General features: G+C 41.3%; 2 protein-coding genes across 2 annotated transcripts in view; one reads left to right on the forward strand and one right to left on the reverse strand.

Moving 5' to 3' along the window:
* Positions 1 to 395: 395 nt before the first annotated feature.
* On the forward strand, positions 396 to 3,814 carry LOC140619315 (disintegrin and metalloproteinase domain-containing protein 1a-like). The gene has a single exon (XM_072802553.1). The coding sequence runs from the start codon at positions 786 to 788 to the stop codon at positions 3,282 to 3,284; it is 2,499 nt and encodes an 832-aa protein (XP_072658654.1). The 5' UTR covers positions 396 to 785; the 3' UTR covers positions 3,285 to 3,814.
* Positions 2,467 to 24,480, reverse strand: part of TMEM116 (transmembrane protein 116) — a 138,575-nt gene continuing 116,561 nt past the window's right edge. The window contains exons 12-13 of the mRNA XM_072802557.1: positions 12,421 to 12,490; positions 2,467 to 5,825 (exon numbers count right to left, since the gene is read on the reverse strand). Coding sequence (XP_072658658.1) covers positions 12,450 to 12,490 — 41 coding nt within the window. The 3' untranslated portion in view covers positions 2,467 to 5,825; positions 12,421 to 12,449. The remainder of the gene's footprint in view (positions 5,826 to 12,420; positions 12,491 to 24,480) is intronic.

Here is a 24,480-nt window from a genome sequence, read left to right on the forward strand (position 1 = left end):
CACCAACATGGCCATGATACTCATGCATAAGAGGAGACCGCTCTATTAGCATCCCCATACACATGTTTGGACTGTGTTATAAACAGAACTCGAGAAACCAAACTTTGGTGATGTTAAAACAGAGAGGACTATTGGCCCTTGCCCCGTGAGTCACCAGTCCACGTGAGTCTGTCCTGTGGCCACAGTGCCACCACTCTATCTGCCTTAGCTAACAGACCGGCCTGTGAGGTGTGCATATCACTATAATGCCATCGAGGGATAAAGAACAATCTGAATTATGATGTCTGTGTATCACAGAGCAAGAGTTTTAGAAGAGGGGAAGTGAGCGACAGAGTGTGCTCACCAAAGATGTCCAATCCCCCTGGTCTGGAACACTTGGAGTTAGCCAAGCAACGGACGACCAGAGGGGTGGGGGTGGGGCATTCTGTGTGGCACAGTTGAGAAGGCATGGAGGTTTTGTTTCCACTCTCAAGGTAGGGTCTTGCATTTTAGAGTTTGCAGTCCTTCATGATTATATCAGCCTATGATGTCGGAAGGACTTTAGCCAAGGTGCACTGAAGCTGATGCTGTGGAAAGAAGTCACAGAGAAAGGACACTATCTGAAGGATAACAGATCAGAAAGACTGGAAAGGACACAGCCAGAGGCTGTGCCTCTCACAGGTAGACAGTAGCCACCCTTTATGCAGCCAGAAGAGATCTGGAGCTAATGCCTGTGACTGAGGGTCTGTGTGTCAGGGAGAGCTGCTGCTGATGGACGCAGGCCACCCACCATCAGCTGATTCACAATGGCCATATCCATGGCAGCTTCTTTGAGACACTCTGCCTCCTTGTCTTCTCTGCAGAAATACCAAGTGGTTACCTACGAGGCTGGCCAAGTGTTTCAGACTTGGGCTCCCCACGTGAAGGACTTGAGGCGGGCACTGGTAGCACCAGGACCTCTGTGTGTCAGGTTGGGGGTTTTGTTGCTGTTGGTACTGATTTTCTTGCCAAGCTTGTACTGTGACCCTGGATCTGTATATTACTCTTCTTATGAAACAGTCATCCCCAAGAGTCTGACAGCCAAGGGAAGGGAAGACCCAGGGGAAAAGGCATCTTATGTACTATTAATGCAGGGCCAGAAACAGGTGATTCACCTGAAGGTGAAGAGAGACTATTTTGTGAGTAACTTTCCAGTCTTCAGCTACCACAATGGTGTCCTGGGGCAAGAAATGCCTTTCATCTCGCATGACTGTCACTATGAAGGCTACATAGAAGGAGTCCCAGGTTCTTTTGTTTCTCTCAACACCTGTTCGGGCCTCAGGGGCATCCTGATTAGGGAGGGAAAACCCTATGGCATTGAGCCCATGGACACTTCAAAACGGTTTGAACATGTGCTGTACACCATGGCACACCAAGCTCGAGTCTCCTGTAATGTCACTTCCAAAGGCAGCCAAGTGGTGTCCACCAGCCGGCAACAAGGGAGCAGGGAGCCTCGCAGTCTACAGGCACCGTCCTCCTTTTGGTCACACACCAAGTACGTGGAGATGTTTGTCGTGGTCAACCACCAGCGGTTCCAAATGTGGGGCAGTAACGTCAATGAGACAGTCCAGAGAGTAATGGACATCACCGCTCTGGCCAACATCTTCACTAGGGGAATAAACACAGAGGTGGTGTTGGCTGGAATGGAGATCTGGACCGAGGGGGACCTCATAGAAGTCCCAGCGGACTTGCGAGTTACACTCAGGAATTTCAATAGCTGGAGACAGGAGAAGCTGTTCCATCGTGTGGAGCACGATGTTGCCCACATGATCGTTGGACATCATCCTGAAGGGGATGCGGGGCAGGCATTTCTCAATGGTGCCTGTTCGGGAGGCTTTGCAACAGCCGTTGAATCCTTCCATCATGAAGATGTCCTCCTGTTTGCAGCGCTCATGGTCCATGAGCTCGGGCACAACTTGGGTATTCAGCACGACCACTCAGCCTGCATTTGTAAAGATAAACACTTTTGCCTCATGCATGAAAATATCACTAAGGAAAGTGGCTTCAGCAACTGCAGCTCTGACTACTTCTACAAGTTCCTCCGGGAGCATAAAGGGGCCTGCCTATTTAACAAGCCTCGGCCCAAAGGTCGCCTGCGTAGGCAAGCCACGTGTGGAAATGGTGTGTTGGAGGAGGATGAACAATGTGATTGTGGACCTGACTGTGGTAATAACCTTTGCTGTGACCAAACATGTCACCTGAAGCCAAAAGCAAAGTGTAGTCATGGACCTTGCTGTAAAGATACATGTGATTATGCAGAACAGGGACTGATGTGTCGCTCTGCTTTGGGAGAGTGTGACCTTCCAGAGTATTGTGATGGTATCTCTGACAGATGCCCCACTAACACATACAAGCAAGATGGTACATCTTGTCAAAGAGTTCACTATTGTGTTCAGGGTCAGTGTAAGACTCTCGATTTTCAATGTGTAAGTGTTTTTGGGTACCCTGCAAGGTCTGCCCCAGAAGACTGTTACATTTCCATGAACACTAAAGGGGATCGGTTTGGAAACTGTGGCCTTCCCACTTCAGAAAGCCAACAATATGTTAAGTGCACAGATGAAAACATATATTGTGGGAAAGTTATATGTACAAATATTAAAAATATGCCAGATATCAAACCCATGCATACAATGGTCCAGATTCCTTATAGAGATGACTGGTGTTGGAGCATGGATGTTTATAATGTTACCGATATCCCTGATGATGGTTATGTGGAAATTGGCACTCTTTGTGCCCCAGAAAAAATTTGTTATAATTTCTCCTGTGTTGATTATGCTGTGCTCAACTATGACTGTGAACCAAAAGAAATGTGTAATGGGAGAGGAGTTTGCAACAATTTAAAGCACTGCCATTGTGAGGCTGGCTATGCCCCACCTAACTGCAAAACTATAGGAACTGGGGGTAGTGTGGACAGTGGCTCTCCTGCTGCAGTAAAGGGACCTGAAACCACTACCATTGTTGAAAAACGTGAGGATGGTTTCTTAGACCAAATTATCATATCATCTTTGGTATTTTCCTTCCTAATATTATTAGTCGTAATTATTTGTATCATTATCATTTGTAAACGTGCAAGAGGAGCTCCTCCAGAGCCCACAGAAAAGGGTCCAGCTGAGGCTGCAGTAAAGCCCCCAGAAGCAGAGCCTGAAATGGCTGCTCCAGAAGAGGTAGTGGAAGAGGAAAGGCAAGAAGAGGAAGAAGAGGAAGAGGAAGAGGAAGAAGAAGAAGAGGAAGAGGAAGAGGAAGAGGAGGAAGAATCCGAGCCATAAGAGAAGTAGTGGGAGAAAGAAGCCAAATATGTCAGACATCTCAAGCACTGAATGGGAATGAGAGGCTCAGGGAAGTAAAGATGAAGTGGGAATGACAGCTCCAGTGGCTCTGACTAGAAATACAGTCTATAAAAATATACTAATGTAGGAGGAGGGATTCACCACTCACTTTTTTTTAAACTCATTTTAGTATGTAAGGTTTTATTTATTTAATATATTAAATATTCTACTACTTTTTACTTTTCCACATTTCATTTGAACTCTTCGCATGCATCTGTATACAACATCAGTATCTTTGTCTCGGGCCAATTTTTCCATTCACCAGAAACTCCTTTAGTACATACCATCTTTCGTCTAAGTTGTTTGACATATACTACCATATTTACCTGCATTTATTACTTTCACTATATAAGTAACCAGTACCTATTATGAGGACAGCTGTTTATGTGATCATTTAAATTTGCCTTATAAATGTATATTCATGAAATGAGCGTTTAAATCCAAAAATAAATAAAACCCTATTCTGATTATTTATCTCTTCAGATTCCACTTGGCATAGTTATTAAGTCCATTTTATTCTAGGACTCTGTGGGATATACCATACCTGGGAAACCAGAAAAGCCTGATTGTCCCAAGGTCAAGGGGCAAGTGTTAAAATCATACTCCTTTTCAAATCTGGCAGATGTTTAACATGATGCATGTATACCCAACTTATTACTTCCCAGTATTCCCAAAACCTTCCTATAGCCATACTCCCTTTTCACCCACAAGGTTTCAATTATTTTTCTTTAGAGCAGCTTTCATAGCCTTTCCTCTTTAATCATCTTCATGGGATGAATTTCAAACCTCCAAATATCTTGTGTCTGATGAATATCACCTAGACTTAGAAAACTGTATTTATGCTAATTTTATGAGTATAGAGACCCTAACCTCCGACAGTGCTAAGTACGTGTATAAAACTAAATTTTTATCTTCTATTTTTTAATGTATTGAAATTATTAACTTGTTCACTGACATCAGAAGGAATCTCTCCAATTACAGGTTAACAGTGCTTAGAGGTGGTAGATACTTCTCTGTGAAGAAGCACAAAGCAAGTATAACATTAATGTTATTTTGTGGCAAGAATTGTGATAAATACTTTGCATTCATTGTTTCCACTTCATCTTCCCAAGTTCCCTATGAAACCTCCATGTTGTTGATGAGGAAGCAAAGAAAATTTGCTCTAGAACTGGTAAGTGGTGGAACCTGCATCTCTCCTCAGGTATGGCTCAATCACTATTCTCCACTTCCTCATGGGTCTTTTCTTATGGTAAAAAGTGATGAGGAAGGCACTCAACAGGTCCCTAATTGACCTCTACTATGAACTCCCAAATTGCATAAAAATTATCAATGAAAATGTCTTTTCTCCTATTACATCTTGACATCAGGGAATGGCAGGTTGTCATCTTACTCAGTGCTTGGATTCAGCATATTATAAATGCTTAATAAAAGTCTATTATGAATAATTAACTGGAGATAACCTTAAAATATAGATAAGGCCAAATTCATTTCCTTGGCTGAATGCCTCTTGCTATTCCTTAGCACAACAAAAATCTTACTTAGTGTAATACTGAGGCAGACCAATTTTTTAAAACAGATTTATTCATTTTAGAAGGAGGGGAGGGGTGGAGGGGGAGGGAGAGGGAACTCTAGGCAGACTTTTTGCTGAGCTTGGAGCCCAACAGTGGGCTCGATCCCAGGATCCTGAGATCATGACCTGAATTGAAACCAAGAGTTGGATGCTTAGCTGACTGCACCAATCCCAGGCACTGGGATTGCTAAACATTTAGAAATTATCAAGTAATAAAAAGTTTATAACATCTTGAATTCCAAACATAAAATAAAATAAAAATCTTGAATTCCAGCAAATGAACGTTGAACCACATTAGGATAGACTACGGTAAAGGAGGAGGCTAGTTTTAATGTGGGCAGGAAAAAGCAGTTAGATGTAACTTAGGTTGTGAAATCTCCATGTTTGAGGATCAGTTTCTTGTAAAGTTTGGGTGACAACAGTTCTACATCGCATGTGACTGCCTCTAGAAAGTATGCTTTTTCAACTGATTCCTCTCCATATTACATTTGGGGGATTTTGATGAAAGCTTGCATGTTTCAAACATCTGAGTCAGCAGTCACCAGCTACTTGCTCCCCTAAAACTTACTGCTATCTTTTACCTGGGCAGCTATTATCCTTTTTGTGCTGCCTTAGGCCAGAAAATACCCAGGCCCTTCCCTTAGTTCCTCAAACCATAGTCATGTCCAGGCTCTACATTTTTATCCAGATTTGGGGGGTAGAGTGGGGGACAAAGGGAAATTACAATGTGAAAAAGAAAAATATTTGAATGCTACAGATATGTATTAATGCTCCTGAAGTCCAGGCATCATGCCCTGCTGGTGGACTTGGATAAGCTGTCTCTTCCTCAGACCTGACCCAACACCCTCTCTTGTTCCTGTAGGACTGCTTGTGAGAATATCCTTGTCTGGAATCAGACTCCACCACATTCTCTGGGGCCCAGTGAGAGGGGAAAGAAATAAAAAAAGTAATTTACTGACAACCCAGATCATGTCATCATAACCTCACATTAATATAATTACCCCCACAATAAAGACAAAGCATGAAATTAGTCTGACAAAAATTTAGCTTTTTGTATGTTCAAACTTCATTTTTAAGCTTATTTTTAAATTTTTAAAAAAGATTTTATTTATTCATGAGAGACACAGAGAGAAAGAGAGGCAGAGACACGGGCAGAGGGAGAAGCAGGCTCCATGCAGGGAGCCCAATGCGGGACCTGACCCCAGGACTCCAGGATCATGCCCTGGGCCAAAGGCAGGTGCTAAACCACTGAGCCACCCAGGGATCCCCTATTTTTAAATTTTGAATTATAATTGACATATAACATTACATGAGTTTCAGGTATACAACATAATGATTCGTATTTGCAAATATGGTGAAATGGTTGCCATGGTTAAGTCTAGTTAACATCTATCACCACACTCTTTCTTCTTTCTTTCTTTCTTTCCTTTCTTTCTTTCTTTCTTTCTTTCTTTCTTTCTTTCTTTCTTTCTTTCTTTCTTTCTTTTTTAAAGATTTTATTTACTCATTCATGAGAGACAGAGAGAGAGAGAGAGGCAGAGACACAGGCAGAGGGAGAAGCAGTCTCCATGCAGGGAGCTCGACGCGGGACTCCATCCCGGGTCTCCAGGATCATGCCCTGGGCTGAAGGTAGGCGCTAAATCACTGAGCCACCTGGGGATCCCCCAGTTTTTTTTCTTACGATAAGAACTTTTAAGTTCTACTAGAACTTTTAAGTTCTACTCTCTCAGTAATTTTCAAATACATAATACAGTATTAATTAGTCATCATGTTGTTTATTGTATCTCCAGGACTTATTTATTCTATAACTGAAAGTCTCTATTTTTTGGCTACCTTTACCATTTCATCAACCCTCTCATCCCCTGCCTCTGGCAACTTATTTGTTCTCTGTATCTATTTTTGCTTTTTGCTTGTTTTCAGATTCCACATACAATTGAGATGATATAGTATTGGTATTTCTCTAGTGACTTATTTTACTTAGAATTCTGTCAGGGTGCCTGGGTGGCTCAGTCAGTTAAGTATCTACCTTCTGTTCAGGTAGTGAACCTGGGGTCCTAGGATCAAGCCCCATGTTGGGCTCCCTGCTCAGCAGACAGTCTGCTTCTCCCTCTCCCTCTGCCCCTGCCCCTCTCGCTGCTCATGTTCTCGCTTGCTCATTTGCTCTCTCTCAGATGAATAAATTAAAAACCTTTAAAAATATAAAAAAAAGGAATTCTCAAGTCCATCCATGTTGTTATAAATGGCAAGATTTCCTTCTTTTTTATTGCTGAATAATGTTGAATATATACATTGTATACAATATTCCTTTATATATAGTAGATATATATCATTAGATTTTATATGTATACATATATATAATATACATAAAATATATAATATGTAAATATACATATAAAATAAATACATATATGTATATTATATGTACCTATATATCTCACATATTCTTTTCCATTCATCCAATGATAAACATATAGTTGCTTCCATGTTTTGGCTATTGTAAACAATGCTGCAATGAATATGGAGGTGCAGATATCTTTTCAATTTAGTGCTTGTTTCCTTTGGATAGCCAGTAGTGGAATTACTAAATCATATCATGGTTCTATTTTGAATTTCTTAAGGGACCTCCATACTGCTTTTCATAGTGGCTGCACCAATTTACATTTCCCCCAACAGTGCAAAAGGGTTCCCTTTTTGTCCACATCCTAGCCACCACTTGTTATTTCAATTTTTTTTAAAGATTTATTTATTTATTCATGAGAGACACAGAGAGAAGCAGGGACAGAGACAGAGGGAGAAGCAGGCTCCCTGTAGGAGCCTGATGTGGGACTCGATCCCAGAACTCCGGGATCATACCCTGAGCCGAAGGCAGATGCTTAACCGCTGAGCCACCCAGGTGTCCTGATTTTGAGTCTTTTTAATAACCATTCTAACAGGTGTAAGATATCTCACTGCAGCTTTGATTTGCATTTCCCTGATGATTAGTAACACTGAGCTCCTTTTTATGGACCTCTTGGCCATCTTGTATGTTTTCTTTGGAAGAATATCTATACAGATGGTCTGCCAATTTTTTAATTGGATTGTTTTATTGCTATTTAGTTGCTGGAGTTCTTTTTTATATTTTAGATATTAATCCCTTATTAAATACACAATTTGCAAATATTTTCTTCCATCCAGTAGCTGCCTTTTCATTTTGTTGATGGTTTCCTTTGCTGTGGAAGCTCTTATTTTTTATTTTAGATTTTTTTGTATATTTTTATGTATTTTAGATTTTTTAAAAATTCAAGTTAGTTAACATATAGTGTATTAGTTTCAGGGGTAGGATTTAGTGATTCATTACTTGCATATAACATTCAGTGCTCATTCCATCAACTGCCCTCGTCAATGCCCATCACCCATTTACTCAATGTTCCTACCCACTTCCCCTCCAACAACTCTTTAGTCCCTATTGCTTTTTTTAAAAAAATATTTTATTTATTTACTTACTTGAGAGAGCAATTGAGAGATAGCACAAGCAGGGGAGGAGGAGGAGAAAAGGGAGAGGGAGAAGCAGACTCCTTGCAGACTCCATCTAGGACCCTGAGATCTTGACCTGAGCTGAAGGCAGATGCTTAACCAACTGAGCCACCCAGGCATCCAGTTTGTTCCCTATTAAGAGTCTCTGATGGTTTGCCTCTTTCTCTGTTTTTATTTTACCTTATTTTTCCTTCCCTTCCCCTATGTTCATCAGTTTTGTTTCTTGAATTCCACATATCAGTGAAATCATATGGTATTTGTCTTTCTCTGGCTGACTTATTTTACTTAGCACAATATCCTCTATTTCCATCCATGTTGTTGCAAATGGCAAGATTTTACTCTTTTTGATGGCTGAGTAATATTCCTTATATATGTATGTATATATACATACATACACACACACACACGCACTCACACACCCCACATCTTCATCCATTCATCAGTTGATGCACATGTGGGCTCTTTCCATATTTTGGCTATTGTGGACATTGCTGCTTATAAACATTGGGGTACCCCTTCGAATCATTATTTTGTTTTTTTTTTAATTTTTTATTTATTTATGATAGTCACAGAGAGAGAGAGAGAGAAAGGCAGAGACAGGCAGAGAGAGAAGCAGGCTCCATGCACCGGGAGCCCGACGTGGGATTCGATCCCGGGTCTCCAGGATCGCGCCCTGGGCCAAAGGCAGGCGCTAAACTGCTGTGCCACCCAGGGTTCCCCAAATCACTATTTTGTATCCTTTGGATACTTAGTAGTGCCATTGCTGGGTCATAGAGTAGCTCAATTTTTAACTTTTTGAGGAACCTCCAAACTGTTATCTAGACTGGTGGTACCAGTTTGCCTTCCCACCAGCAGTATAAGAGGTTTCCCCTTTTTGATCCTCATCAACATTTGTTGTTTCCTGAGTTGTTAATTTGAGCCATTCTGACTGGTGGGAGGTGCTATCTCACTGTGGTTTTGATTTGTATTTCCCTGGTGATTCTTAGTCTGCCAGGTCTACCAGTTCCTCTTCTTATATAATTAATTTCCTGATAAATTTTTTCCCACCAAATATATATTCAAGAAGATTAAGTATTACAAAGAGGAAGACAGTTTTTTAAAAGATTTTATTTATTTATTTATTTATTTATTTATTTATTTATTTATTTATTTATGAGAGAACACACAGAGAGAGAGGCAGAGACATAGGCAAAAGGAGAAGCAAGCTCCTTGTGGGGAGCCTGATGAGGGACTCAATCCCAGGACTCCCGGATCATGACCTGAGCCAAAAGTCAGTGCTCAACCACTGAGCCATCCAGGAGTCCCTGAGATGGTTTAATCTAGTTAAATTTAGGTGAAATCTTTGTAAAGCATAAACTAGGTCTTCATTTCAGAGATAGATTCTAAATAGGAATTTCTGTGGTTTATAACTTGTGGAGATTGAGAGGGATAAGATTGTGGGATAAGCAGGAAATCCCCTATAATGGCCTAATTTGCTAATATGATATGTAATAAAGGAAAATAATGGTAACCTGGAATGATATTTATTGCACATTTTGTGCTGAGCAGAAGTCTAAAAGTTTTCCATACTAGTAATCCTCAAGATAACCGTGCAAGATATTTTTGATGTATTCAGTTTATGGTTGAAAAAGACTGATGCAAAATGAGTGGGAAATATCAGAAAGGGAGACAGAACATGAGAAACTCCTAACTCTGGGAAATGAACTAGGGGTGGTGGAAGGGGAGGTGGGCCGGGGGTGGGGGTGACTGGGTGACGGGCATTGAGGGGGTCACTTGATGGGATGAGCACTGGGTGTAATTCTATATGTTGGCAAATTGGACACCAATAAAAAATAAATTAAAAAAAAGAAATCTGCAAAAAAAAAAAAAGAAAAGAAAAGAAAAAGACTGATGCTCATAGGATAAAAATAAGTGATCCAGACTCAAAGTTAAGAAAGATGAGTAGATAGCAATCTGACAACAAAACGAAATAAAAGGCATCTGAATAGGCAAAGAAGTCAAACTCTCACTCTTTGCAGATGACCTGAAACTCTATATGGAAAACCCAAAAGACTCTACCTCAAAATTGCTAAAACTCACACAGGAATTTAGCAAAATGACAGGATACAAAATCAATGCACAGAAATCAGGAAATGATTTCAAATGTTAGTGACATTAAAACAACAAATGGGGATCCCTGGGTGGCACAGCGGTTTGGCGCCTGCCTTTGGCCCAGGGCGCGATCCTGGAGACCCGGGATTGAGTCCCACATCGGGCTCCCGGTGCATGGAGCCTGATTCTCCCTCTGCCTGTGTCTCTGCGCCTCTCTCTCTCTCTGTGACTATCATAAATAAATAAAAATTAAAAAAAAAAACAACAATAAATGTTAGCGAGTATGTGGAAGAAAGGGGAGCCTTCTTATGCTGTTGGTGGGAATGCAAGCTGGTACAGCCACTCCAGATAACAATATGGAGGTTTCTCAAGAAGTTAAAGATAGAGTGACCCTAAGACCCAGCAATTGCACTACTGGATATTTACCCCAAAGATACAGATGTAGTGAAATGAAGGGACACCTGCACACCAATGTTCATAGCAGTAATGTCCATAATGACCAAACTGTGGATGGAGCCAAGATTTCCTTTGACAGATGAATGGATAAAGAAGATGTGGTATGTACATACAAGGTAATATAATTCAGCCACCAGAAAGGATAAATACCTACCATTTACATCAGTGTAGACGGAACTGTAGAGTATTATGATTAAGTGAAATAAGTCATTTGGAGAAAGACAATTAAATGGTTTTGCTCATATGCAGAATATAAGAAATAGTGAAAGGGACCATAGGGAAGGATGGGAACCTGAATGGGGAAAAATCAGAGAGGAAGACAAACCATAAGAGATTCTTAACTCTGGGAAACTAACTGGGGGTTGGTGAAGGGGAGGTGAGTGGGGGATAGGGTAACTAAATGACAGGCATTTAGGAGGGCACATGATGTGATGAGCACTGAGTGTTATATGCAACTGATGAGTTATTGAAAACTGCATCTGAAACTAATGATGTACTACACGTTGGCAAGTTGAATTTAAATAAAAAAAATAAATTACATTTTTTTAAAGATTTTATTTATTTATTCATGAGAGACACACACACACAGAGAGGCAGAGACACAGGCAGAGGGAGAAGCAGGCTCCATGCAGGGAGCCCGACCTGGGATCACGCCCTGGGCCGAAGGCAGGTGCCAAACCGCTGAGCCACCCAGGCATCCCATAAATTACATTTCTATATACTAACAATGAGACAGAATAGAAATTAAGGAATCAGTCCCATTTACAACTGCACCAAAAACCAAAAGATACCTAGGAATAAACCTAACTAAAGAGGTAAGGATCTGTACTCTGAAGACTATAAAGCACTCATGAAAAAAGTTGAGGAAGGCACAAAGAAGTAGAAAAACATTACATGCTCATGGATTGAAAGAACAAATATTGTTAAAATATCTATGCTTCCCAGAGCAATCTATACATTCAATGCAAATCCTATCAAAATAACACCAGCATTTTTCAGAGAGCTCGAACAAATAATCCTAATATTTGTATGGAACCAGAAAAGCCCCCATATAGCCTAAGGAACATTTAAAAAGAAAACCAAATCTGGGATGCCTGGGTGGCTCAGTGGCTGGGCATCTGCCTTCAGCTCAGGAAGTGATCCTGGGGTCTTGGGATCGAGTCCTGTATTGGGCTTCCTGCAAGGAGCCTGCTTCTCCCTCTGCCTATATCTCTGCCTCTCTCTCTGTGTCTCTCATGAATAAATAAATTAAATCTTAAAAAGAAAAAGGAAAAGAAAACCAAAGCTGGTGACCTCACAATTCTGGACAATTCTGGACTTCAAGCTGTATTACACAGCTGTAATCATCGAGACAGTATTGTACTGGCACAAAAACAGACACACAGGGAGATGGCAAAGACGGAGGAAGAGTAGGGGTCCTCAACTCACCTGGTCCCACCAACTTACCTAGGTAACTTTCAAATCATCCTGAACATCTACCAATTCGACCTGAGATTTAGCGAGAACAGCTGGAACGCTACAGAGAGAAGGGTTTTTGCCTTTAGCAAGGTATTAAAGCGGAAAAAAGTAAAAAAAGAATCAAGTGGGGGAGGGGCACCGCAAGGAGCCAGGCTAAAGCCAGGGCAGCGAAAACCTCCAAACCGGAAAGCCCAGCACCAAAGAAGTGGGAACTTTAAAAATCCGCACCACATTCTTCCCAGACGGAAAAGTGCTTAGAGAAATCGGGGAGAATTGCAGGAGGGGCAGTGAAGCCTCCAGTTTACCGGAGTCACTAATAGAGGAAGTGTGCCCTGAGGAGAGTGCACCACAAACCGTGGACTGATCTTGGTAAAGGGCTGGAGCATGCAGCTTGGGGAGTATTTGGGAGAAGCCAGTCAGTTAGGCGGGCCAGCTCTGGATGGAAGTGTCTGTGCCCTGCTGCCTTTGGGAGCTGCATACCCCGGGAGCGCGATTCCAGCAGCACAGGGCCCCGGATCCCAGGGCACTGAGTGGACAAAGCCCACAATCCTGCAATCCCCCAGGACAGGCAGAAGCGGGAAGGGCACAGGACAGCAAGGACTCTCCTTCCGTTGGGTGCCCCCAAGCTGTGCAGATTAGCGCACCCGCACAGAAGGAGCCTCTAGGCTAGTGCAGGCTGGGAGACTGCATTAGTTACTGCGGGGAGAGGGCGGGGGAGGGGGCTGACTCCAGAGCTGGAGACCTGGCCTCCGCCATTGTTATTGTTCCTCCTTGTGCCTGGGAGAGGCAGGCCACCAGGGAACAAAAGCCTCACAGGATAAAGCTCAAACTGAGCCCCATACCTGGCAGGAGGCAGAGTCCACCCACCACAGACACCTGAGAATCAGCACAGCAGACCTCTCCCCCAGAAGACCAGCTGGAAGAACAGAAGAGCAAGTTCTTGACCAAGCAGTGCTGGAAAGCTCCAGGGGCAGTAAAGGGATTTATAGTATATAGAAGTAGAGGGTACCTCTCCTTCCCACCCCTTTTTCCAGTACAACTCATTATATCAGACTAAAAATTTCCAGTATTTTTTTCTCTTTTCCCACCTTAACTACAATATTTTACCACCTCTTCATTTTTAAGTTTCTTCCTTTTGAGTTTCATATTTCTACAATTACATGTCATATATATTTTTCACTTCTAGATTCCCTTCAACATACTCAATTTAATTTTGGGAGATACACGAGATATGTTTTTTTTGGTTTTGTGTTTTTTGTTTTCTCTGCCTCGTTTTCTTCTACAACGGCAGAAGTTAATACCTTCTAAAACATGACCAGCATGCAACCAGAACCAACTGGTTTACCATGCTGGTTCATTCTGTGAGATTACATTCTCTCTTCATTCCCATTCTGACCCCTCCTTTTATCTCATTTATGTTGGTGGTCAATGTGGGGCTTTCTGCAAGTATTGCTGATTTATATAAATGTGGGACTGAGCATCTTCTAACATACAGAACTTTATACTCAGAAACAAGAGGATCACCCTCTAGGACCCTCAGACTACATTCTCCCTCTACTACAACTTCTTTACCACCACCATCTCCCAGTCCCATCCCCCCTTTTTCTTCTTCTCTTTTTTTTCCATCTTAACTTTTGCTATTTTTCTCTTCTTTTTTTCTTTTTTCTTTCTCTTTTTCTTCTTCTTTGGGATTCTTAGCCTTTTATTTTTTACTACTTTGTTTTAAAATTTATTTTTCACTTTAGTGGTCCTTTTGTTTTATTTTGTTCTGATCTTTGTTTCATTTTCTGGTCTCTGACCTTGTCAGAATCATCTAGGGTGAAATTTACTTAGGTTGTGGTTGATATTCTTGATTCAGCCTGCTCATACAGCCACTCTGCACTGAGCAAAATGACTAGAAGGAAGAATCCATCACAAAAGAAAGAATCAGAAATAGTACTCTCTGCTACAGAGTTACAGAATATGGATTACAATTCGATGTTAAAAAGCCAATTCAGAAGCACAATTATAAAGCTACTGGTGGCTCTGGAAAAAAAAAAGCAGAAAGGATTCAAGAGACTTTATGACTGCAGAATTTAGATCTAATCAGGCTATAATTAAAAATCAATGAAATGAGATGCAATCCAAACTGGAGGTCCTAATGATGAGGGTTAATGAGGTGGAAGAAAGAGTGAGCAACATAGAAGACAAGTTGATGGCAAGGAAGGAAGCTGAGGAAAAAAGAGAAAAACACTTAAAAGGCCATGAGGAAAGGTTAAGGGAAATAAACGATAGCCTCAGAAGGAAGAATCTACGTATAATTGGGGTTCTAGAAAACGCCAAGAGGGAGAGAGGGCCAGAAAGCATATTTGAACAAATAATAGCTGAGAACTTTCCTAATTTGGGGGAGGGAAACAGGCATTCAGATCCAGGAGATAGAGAGGATCCCCCAAATCAATAAAAACCATTCAACACCTCGACATTTAATAGTGAAACTTGCAAATTCCAAAGATAAAGAGAAAATCCTTAAAGCAGTGAGAGACAAGAGATTCTTAATTATATGGGGAGAAATATTAGATTAACAGCAGACCTCACCACAGAGACTTGGAAGGCCAGAAAGGGCTGGCAGGATATAATCCGGGTACTAAATCAGAAGAACATGCAGCCAAGATTACTATATCCAGCAAGGCTCTCATTCAGTATAGAAGGAAAGATAAAGAGCTCCCAAGATAGGCAGAAACTGAAAGAATATGTGACCTCCAAACCAGCTCTGCAAGAAATATTAAGGGGACCCTGTAAAAGAAAGAGGGAGCCCAAAGAAATAATCCACAAAAACAAGGACTGTATAGGTATTACGATGACATTAAATTCATATGTTTCAATAGTTACTCTGAATGTGAATGGGCTAAATGATCCCATCAAAGGACATAGGGTTTTGGACTGGATAAAAAAGCAAGACCCATATATTTGCTGTCTACAAGAGACTCATTTTAGACCTAAGGACATCTTAAGCCTGAAAATGAAAGGTTTGAGAACTATTTACCATTCAAATGGTCCTAAAAAGAAAGCTGGGGTAGCAATCCTCATATCAGATGGATTAAAGTTTATCCCAAAGACTAGTAAGAGAGGAAGAGGGATAGTATATCATACTTAAAGCGTCTATCCAGCAAGAAGAACTTACAATCATGATTATTTATGCCCCTATTGTGGGAGCTATAAAGTATATTAATCAATTAATAACCAAAGTAAACACATACTTAGAAAATAATACAATAATAATAGAAGACTTAAACACGGCACTTTCTGTAAATGACAGATCTTCTAAGCACAACATCACCAAAGAAACAAGGGCCTTAAATAATACACTGGACCAGATGGATTTCATATATATATATATACACACACACACACACACACACACACACACAGAACTTTCCATCTGAACGCACCTGAATGCACATTCTTCTCAAGTGCACATGGAACTTTCCCAGAATAGACCACATACTGGGTCACAAATCAGGTCTCAACAGATATCAAAAGATTGGGATTGTCCCCCTGCATATTATCAGACCACAATGCTTTGAAACGAGAACTCAATCACAAGAAATTTGGAAGAAACTCAAACACGTGGAGGTTAAAGACCACCCTACTAAAAGATGAATGGGCCAACCAGGAAATTAGATAAGAAACAACAAGATTCATGGAAACTAATGAAAATGAAGACACAATTGTTCAAAATCTTTGGGATACAGCAAAAGCAGTCCTAAGAGGGAAATACATTGCAATACAAGGATCCCTCAAAAAATTGGAAAAAACTCAAATGCACAAGTTAACCTTGCACCTAAAGAACTGGAGAAAGAACAGCATATAAAACCTACACCAAGCAGAAGAAGAGAGATAATAAAAATTTGAGCAGAACTCAATGAAATAGAGAACAGAAGAACTGTAGAACAGATCAACAAAACCAGGAGTTTGTTCTTTGAAATAATTAATAAGATAGATAAACCATTAGCCAGTCTTATTAAAAAGAAAAAAGACAAATTAATTAAATCATGAATGAAAGAGGAGAGATCACAACCAATACAAAGGAAATACAAATGATTTTAAAAACGTATTATGAGCAGCTATACACCAATAAATTAGGCAGTCTAGAAGAAATGGATGCATTTCTGGAAAACCATAAACTACCAAAACTGGAACTGGAAGAAATAGAAAACCTGCACAGGCCAATAACCAGGAAGGAAATTGAAGCAGTCGTCAAAAACCTCCCAAGACACATAAGTATAGGGCCAGATGGCTTCCCTGGGGGAATTCTATCAAACGTTTAAAGAAGAAACCATACCTATTCTACTAAAGCCTTTCCAAAGGATAGAAAGGGACAGAATACTTCCAAACTCGTTTTATGAGGCCAGCATCACCTTAATTCCAAATCCAGACAAAGACCCCACCAAAAAGGAAAATTATAGACCAATATCCCTGATGAACACAGATGCAAAAACTCTCAACAAGATACTAGCCAATAGGATCCAACAGTACATTAAGAAGATTATTCATCATGACCAAGTGGGATTTATCCCCAGGAAGCAAGTTCAACATTCCTAAAACAATCAACGGAATGGATCACATCAACAAGAGAAAAAACAAGAACCATATGATCCCCTCAATAAATACAGAGAAAGCATTTGAGAAAATACGGCATCCATTTCTGATTAAAACTCTTCAAAGTGTAGGGATAGAGGGAACATTCCTCGACATCTTAAAAGCCATCTACAAAAAGCCCACAGCAAATATAATCCTCAATGTGGAAAAACTGAGAGCCTTTCCCCTAAGATCAGGAATATGACAGGAATGTTCACTCTCACCATTGCTATTCAACATAGTACTAGAAGTCCTAGCCTCAGCAATCAGACAACAAAAAGAAATAAAAGGCATTCGAATTAGCAAAGGACAAGTCAAACTCTCCCTCTTCACAGATGACATGATACTGTATATAGAAAACCCAAAAGACTCCACTCCAAGATTGCTAGAACTCATACAGCAATTTGACAATGTGGCAGCATACAAAATCAATGCCCAGAAACCAGTGGCATTTCTATACACTAACAATGAGATTGAAGCAAGAGAAATTAAGGAGTCAATCCCATTTTCAATTGCACCCAAAAGCATAAGATACCTAGGAATAAACCTAATCAAAGAGGTAAAGGATCTATACCCTAAAAACTACAGAGCACTTCTCAAAGAAATGGAGGAAGACACAAAGACATGGAAAAATATTCCATGCTTATGGATTGGCAGAATTAATATTGTGAAAATGTCAATGTTACCCAGGGGAATTTGCACGTTTAATGCAATCCCTATCAAAATACCATAGACTTTCTTCAGAGAGTTAGAACAAATTATTTTAAGATTTGTGTGGAATCAAAAAAGACCCCGAATAGCCAGGGGAATTTTAAAAAAGAAAACCATATCTGGGGGCATCACAATGCCAGATTTCAGGTTGTACTACAAAGCTGTGGTCATCAAGACAGTGTGGTACTGGCACAAAAACAGACACATAGATCAGTGGAACAGAATAGAGAATACAGAAGTGGACCCTCAACTTTACGGTCAACTAATATTTGATAAAGGAGGAAAGACTATCCATTGGAAGAAAGACAGTCTCTTCAATAAATGGTGCTGGGAAAATTGGACATCCACATGCAGAAGAATGAAAATAGACCACTCTCTTGCACCATACAGAAAGATAAACTCAAAATGGATGAAAGATCTTAATGTGAGACAAGATTCCATCAAAATCCTAGAAGAGAACACAGGCAACACCCTTTTTGAACTCAGCCACAGTAACTTCTTGCAAGATACATCCACGAAGGCAAAAGAAACAAAAGCAAAAATGAACTATTGGGACTTCATCAAGATAAGAAGCTTTTGCAAAGCAAAAGGTACCGTCAGCAAAACTCAAAGACAACCTACAGAATGGGAGCAGATATTTGCAAATGACGTATCAGATAAAGGCCTAGTTTCCAAGATCTATAAAGAACTTATTAAACTCAACAGCAAAGAAACAAACAATCCAATCATGAAATGGGCAAAAGACATGAACAGAAATCTCACAGAGGAAGACATAGACATGGGCAACAAGCACATGAGGAAATTCTCCGCATCACTTGCCATCAGGGAAATACAAATCAAAACCACAATGAGATACCACCTCACACCAGTGAGAATGGGGAAAATTAACAAAGCAGGAAACCACAAATGTTGGAGAGGATGTGGAGAAAGGGGAACCCTCCTGCACTGTTGGTGGGAATGTGAACTGGTGCAGCCACTCTGGAAAACTGTGCGGAGGTTCCTCAAAGAGTTAAAGATAGACCTGCCCTATGACCCAGTAATTGCACTCTTGGGGATTTACCCCAAAGATACAGATGCAATGAAATGCCGGGACACCTGCACCCCGATGTTTCTAGCAGCAATGTCCACAATGGCCAAACTGTGGAAGGAGCCTCGGTGTCCATCGAAAGATGAATGGATAAAGAAGATGTGGTATATGTATACAATGGAATATTACTCAGCCATTAGAAACAACAAATACCCACTATTTGTTTCGACGTGGATGGAACTGGAGGGTATTCTGCAGAGTGAAATATGTCAATCGGATAAGGACAAACGTTATATGTTCTCATTCATTTGAGGAATATAAAAAATAGTGAAAGGGAAGGGAGAAGAAATGTGTGGGAAATATCAGAAAGGGAGACAGAACATAAAAACTAACTCTGGGAAACGAACTAGGGGTGGTGGAAGGGGAGGTGGGCGGGGGGTGAGGGTGACTGGGTGACGGGCACTGAGGTGGGCACTTTACCGGATGAACACTGGGTGTTATTCTGTATGTTGGCAAATTGAACACCAATAAAAAATACATTTATTAAAGAGTAAAATCTTGCCATTTGCAACAATATGGATGGAAGTTGAGGGTATTGTGCTAAGCAAAATAAGTGAGCCAGAGAAAGACAAATACCATATGATTTCACTGATATGTGGAATTCAATAAACAAAACTGATGAACAGGAGGAGGGGCAAGATGGCGGAAGAGTAGGGTCCCCAAATCACCTGTCCTCACCAAATTACCTAGATAACCTTCAAATTATCCTGAAAATCTACGAATTCGGCCTGAGATTTAAAGAGAGAAAAGCTGGAAGGCTACAGTGAGAAGAGTTTGCGCTTCTATCAAAGTAGGAAGACGGTGCGGGGGGCGGGGGGGGTTAGAAATAAAGAAACAAAAGGCATCCAAGAGGGAGGGGCCCCGCGAGGAGCCGGGCTAAGGCCGGGGCGAGTGTCCCCAGGACAGGAGAGCCCCGACCTGGAGAAGCAGGAGCTTCACCGATCTTGCCGGGCGGAAAGGCCTCGCAGGGAGTTAGAGTAGGGCCCCAGGAGGGCGGGGATGCCCTCAGGCTCCCTGGGACACTAACAGACACCTGCGCCCCAGGGAGAGTGCGCCGAGCTCCCTAAGGGCTGCAGCGCGCCCGGCGGACCCGGGAGCAGCTCGGAGGGTCTCGGGCAGAGGAAGAGGCTCTGTGCGGAGGGGGCTGCGCGGCTCCGGGAGCGACTCAGAGGGGCTAAGGCGGCGGCTCCGCGGAGGGGGCTGCACCACCGGGAGCACGAATCCAACAGCGCAGGCCGGGAGCACAGGGCGCTGGGGACACAGCCCAGGATCCCGCCTCCCCTCGGGACAGGCAGAGGCCAGGAGGGCCCAGGACCGCAAGGACGCTACTGCCCCGAGCTGAGCAGATCAGCGGCCCTGCCCCCCAGAGCATCCAGGCCCTGCAGAGGGAGAGCTCTGTAGTTACTGCGGGGGCTGAAGCCAGGGCTCCAGAGCTGGCCCCGCCACTGGGGTTGTTCCTCCTGGGGCCTCACGGGGTAAACAACCCCCACTGAGCCCTGCACCAGGCAGGGGGCAGAGCAGCTCCCCCAAGGGCTAACACCTGAAAATCAGCACAACAGGCCCCTCCCCCAGAAGACCAGCTAGAGGAACAAGTTCCAGGGGAAGTCAAGGGACTTAAAGTACACAGAATCAGAAGATACATCCCCGTGTTTTTTTGTTTTTGTTTTTGTTTTTTGCTTTTTGATTTGTTTGCTTCCCCCACCCTTTTTTTCCTTTCTTTTTCTTTCTCTTTTTCTCTTCCTTTTTTCTTTTTTCTTTTTCTCTTTTCTTTCCTTCTTTCTCTCCTCTCTTTTTCTCCTTTTCCCAATACAACTTGTTTTTGGCCACTCTGCACTGAGCAAAATGACTAGAAGGAAAACCTCATCTCAAAAGAAAGAATCAGAAACAGCCCTCTCTCCCACAGAGTTACAAAATCTGGATTACAATTCAGTGTCAGAAAGCCAATTCAGAAGCACTATTATACAGCTACTGGTGGCTCTAGAAAAAAGCATAAAAGACTCAAGAGACTTCATGACTGCAGAATTTAGATCCAATCAGGCAGAAATTAAAAATCAATTGAATGAGATGCAATCCAAACTAGAAGTCCTAACGACGAGGGTTAACGAGGTGGAAGAACGAGTGAGTGACATAGAAGACAAGTTGATGGCAAAGAGGGAAACTGAGGAAAAAAGAGACAAACAATTAAAAGACCATGAAGATAAAGGAAAATAAACGACAGCCTGAGGAAGAAAAACCTACGTTTAATTGGGGTTCCCGAGGGCGCCGAAAGGGACAGAAGGCCAGAATATGTATTTGAACAAATCATAGCTGAAAACTTTCCTAATCTGGGAAGGGAAACAGGCATTCAGATCCAGGAAATAGAGAGATTCCCCCCCTAAAATCAATAAAAACCGTTCAACACCTCGACATTTAATAGTGAAGCTTGCAAATTCCAAAGATAAAGAGAAGATACTTAAAGCAGCAAGAGACAAGAAATCCCTGACTTTTATGGGGAGGAGTATTAGGGTAACAGCAGACCTCTCCACAGAGACCTGGCAGGCCAGAAAGGGCTGGCAGGATATATTCAGGGTCCTAAATGAGAAGAACACGCAACCAAGAATACTTTATCCAGCAAGGCTCTCATTCAAAATGGAAGGAGAGATAAAGAGCTTCCAAGACAGGCAGCAACTAAAAGAATATGTGACCTCCAAACCAGCTCTGCAAGAAATTTTAAGGGGGACTCTTAAAATTCCCCTTTAAGAAGAAGTCCAGTGAAACAATCCACAAAAACAAGGACTGAATAGATATCATGATGACACTTAACTCATACCTTTCAATAGTAACTCTGAACGTGAACAGGCTTAATGACCCCATCAAAAGGCGCAGGGTTTCAGACTGGATAAAAAAGCAGGACCCATCTATTTGCTGTCTACAAGAGACTCATTTTAGACAGAAGGACACCTACAGCCTGAAAATAAAAGGTTGGAGAACCATTTACCATTCAAATGGTCCTCAAAAGAAAGCAGGGGTAGCCATCCTTATATCAGATAAACTAAAATTTACCCCGAAGACTGTATTGAGAGATGAAGAGGGATACTATATCATACTTAAAGGATCTATCCAACAAGAGGACTTATCAATCCTCAATAAATATGCGCCGAATGTGGGAGCTGCCAAATATATAAATCAATTAATAACCAAAGTGAAGAAATACATAGATAATAATACACTTATACTTGGTGACTTCAATCTAGCTCTTTCTATACTCGATAGGTCTTCTAAGCACAACATCTCCAAAGAAACGAGAGCTTTAAATGATACACTGGACCTGATGGATTTCACAGATATCTACAGAACTTTACATCCAAACTCAACTGAATACACATTCTTCTCAAGTGCACATGGAACTTTCTCCAGAATACACCACATACTGGGTCACAAATCGGGTCTGAACCGATACCAAAAGATTGGGATCGTCCCCTGCATATTCTCAGACCATAATGCCTTGAAATTAGAACTAAATCACAACAAGAAGTTTGGAAGGACCTCAAACACGTGCAGGTTAAGGGCCATCCTGCTAAAAGATGAAAGGGTCAACCAGGAAATTAAGGAAGAATTAAAAAGATTCATGGAAACTAATGAGAATGAAGATACAATCGTTCAAAATCTTTGGGATGTAGCAAAAGCAGTCCTAAGGGGGAAATACATCGCAATACAAGCATCCATTCAAAAACTGGAAAGAACTCAAATACAAAAGCTAACCTTATACATAAAGGGGCTAGAGAAAAAACAGCAAATAGATCCTACACCCAGCAGAAGAGAGTTAATAAAGATTCGAACAGAACTCAATGAAATCGAGACCAGAAGAACTGTGGAACAGATCAACAAAACCAGGAGCTGGTTCTTTGAAAGAATTAATAGGATAGATAAACCATTAGCCAGCCTTATTAAAAAGAAGAGAAAGAAGACTCAAATTAATAAAATCATGAATGAGAAAGGAGAGATCACTACCAACACCAAGGAAATACAAACGATTTTAAAAACATATTATGAACAGCTATACGCCAATAAATTAGGCAATCTAGAAGAAATGGACGCATTTCTACCAAAAAGCCACAAACTACCAAAACTGGAACAGGAAGAAATAGAAAACCTGAACAGGCCAATAAACAGGGAGGAAATTGAAGCAGTCATTAAAAACCTCCCAAGACACAAAAGTCCAGGGCCAGATGGCTTCCCAGGGGAATTCTATCAAACGTTTAAAGAAGAAACCATGCCTATTCTACTAAAGCTGTTTGGAAAAATAGAAAGAGATGGAGTACTTCCAAATTCGTTCTATGAGGCCAGCATCACCTTAATTCCAAAACCAGACAAAGACCCCACCAAAAAGGAGAATTACAGACCAATATCCCTGATGAACACAGATGCAAAAACTCTCAACAAGATACTAGCCAATAGGATCCAACAATACATTAAGAAAATTATTCACCATGACCAAGTAGGATTTATCCCAGGGACACAAGGCTGGTCCAACACTTGTAAAACAATCAATGTGATTCATCATATCAGCAAGAGAAAAACCAAGAACCATATGATCCTCTCATTAGATGCAGAGAAAGCTTTTGACAAAATACAGCATCCATTCCTGATCAAAACTCTTCAGAGTGTAGGGATAGAGGGAACATTCCTCGACATCTTAAAAGCCATCTATGAAAAGCCCACAGCAAATATCATTCTCAATGGGGAAGCACTGGGAGCCTTTCCCCTAAGATCAGGAACAAGAAAGGGATGTCCACTCTCACCACTGCTATTCAACATAGTACTGGAAGTCCTAGCCTCAGCAATCAGACAACAAAAAGACATTAAAGGCATTCAAAGTGGCAAAGAAGAAGTCAAACTCTCCCTTTTCGCCGATGACATGATACTCTACATAGAAAACCCAAAAGCCTCCACCCCAAGATTGCTAGAACTCATACAGCAATTTGACAATGTGGCAGCATACAAAATCAATGCCCAGAAACCAGTGGCAATTCTATACACTAACAATGAGACTGAAGAAAGAGAAATTAAGGAGTCAATCCCATTTACAATTACTCCCAAAAGCATAAGATACCTAGGAATAAACCTAAAGAGGTAAAGGATCTATATCCTAAAAATTATAGAACACTTCTGAAGGAAATTGAGGAAGACACAAAGACATGGAAAAATATTCCATGCTTATGGATTGGCAGAATTAATATTGTGAAAATGTCAATGTTACCCAGGGGAATTTGCACGTTTAATGCAATCTCTATCAAAATACCATGGACTTTCTTCAGAGAGTTGGAACAAATTATTTTAAGATTGTGTGGAATCAGAAAAGACTCCGAATAGCCAGGGGAATTTTAAAAAAGAAAACCATATCTGGGGGCATCACAATGCCAGATTTCAGGTTGTACTACAAAGCTGTGGTCATCAAGACAGTGTGGTACTGGCACAAAAACAGACACATAGATCAGTGGAACAGAATAGAGAATACAGAAGTGGACCCTCAACTTTACGGTCAACTAATATTCGATAAAGGAGGAAAGACTATCCATTGGAAGAAAGACAGTCTCTTCAATAAATGGTGCTGGGAAAATTGGACATCCACATGCAGAAGAATGAAAATAGAC

This window comes from Canis lupus, chromosome 27 (genome assembly GCF_048164855.1).
Source record: "Canis lupus baileyi chromosome 27, mCanLup2.hap1, whole genome shotgun sequence".
NCBI classification, from domain to species: domain Eukaryota; kingdom Metazoa; phylum Chordata; class Mammalia; order Carnivora; family Canidae; genus Canis; species Canis lupus.

Excerpts from the sequence above, each read along its gene's own strand:
- LOC140619315 (XM_072802553.1), top strand. The coding sequence starts at position 786 with ATGGCCATATCCATGGCAGCTTCTTTGAGACACTCTGCCTCCTTGTCT.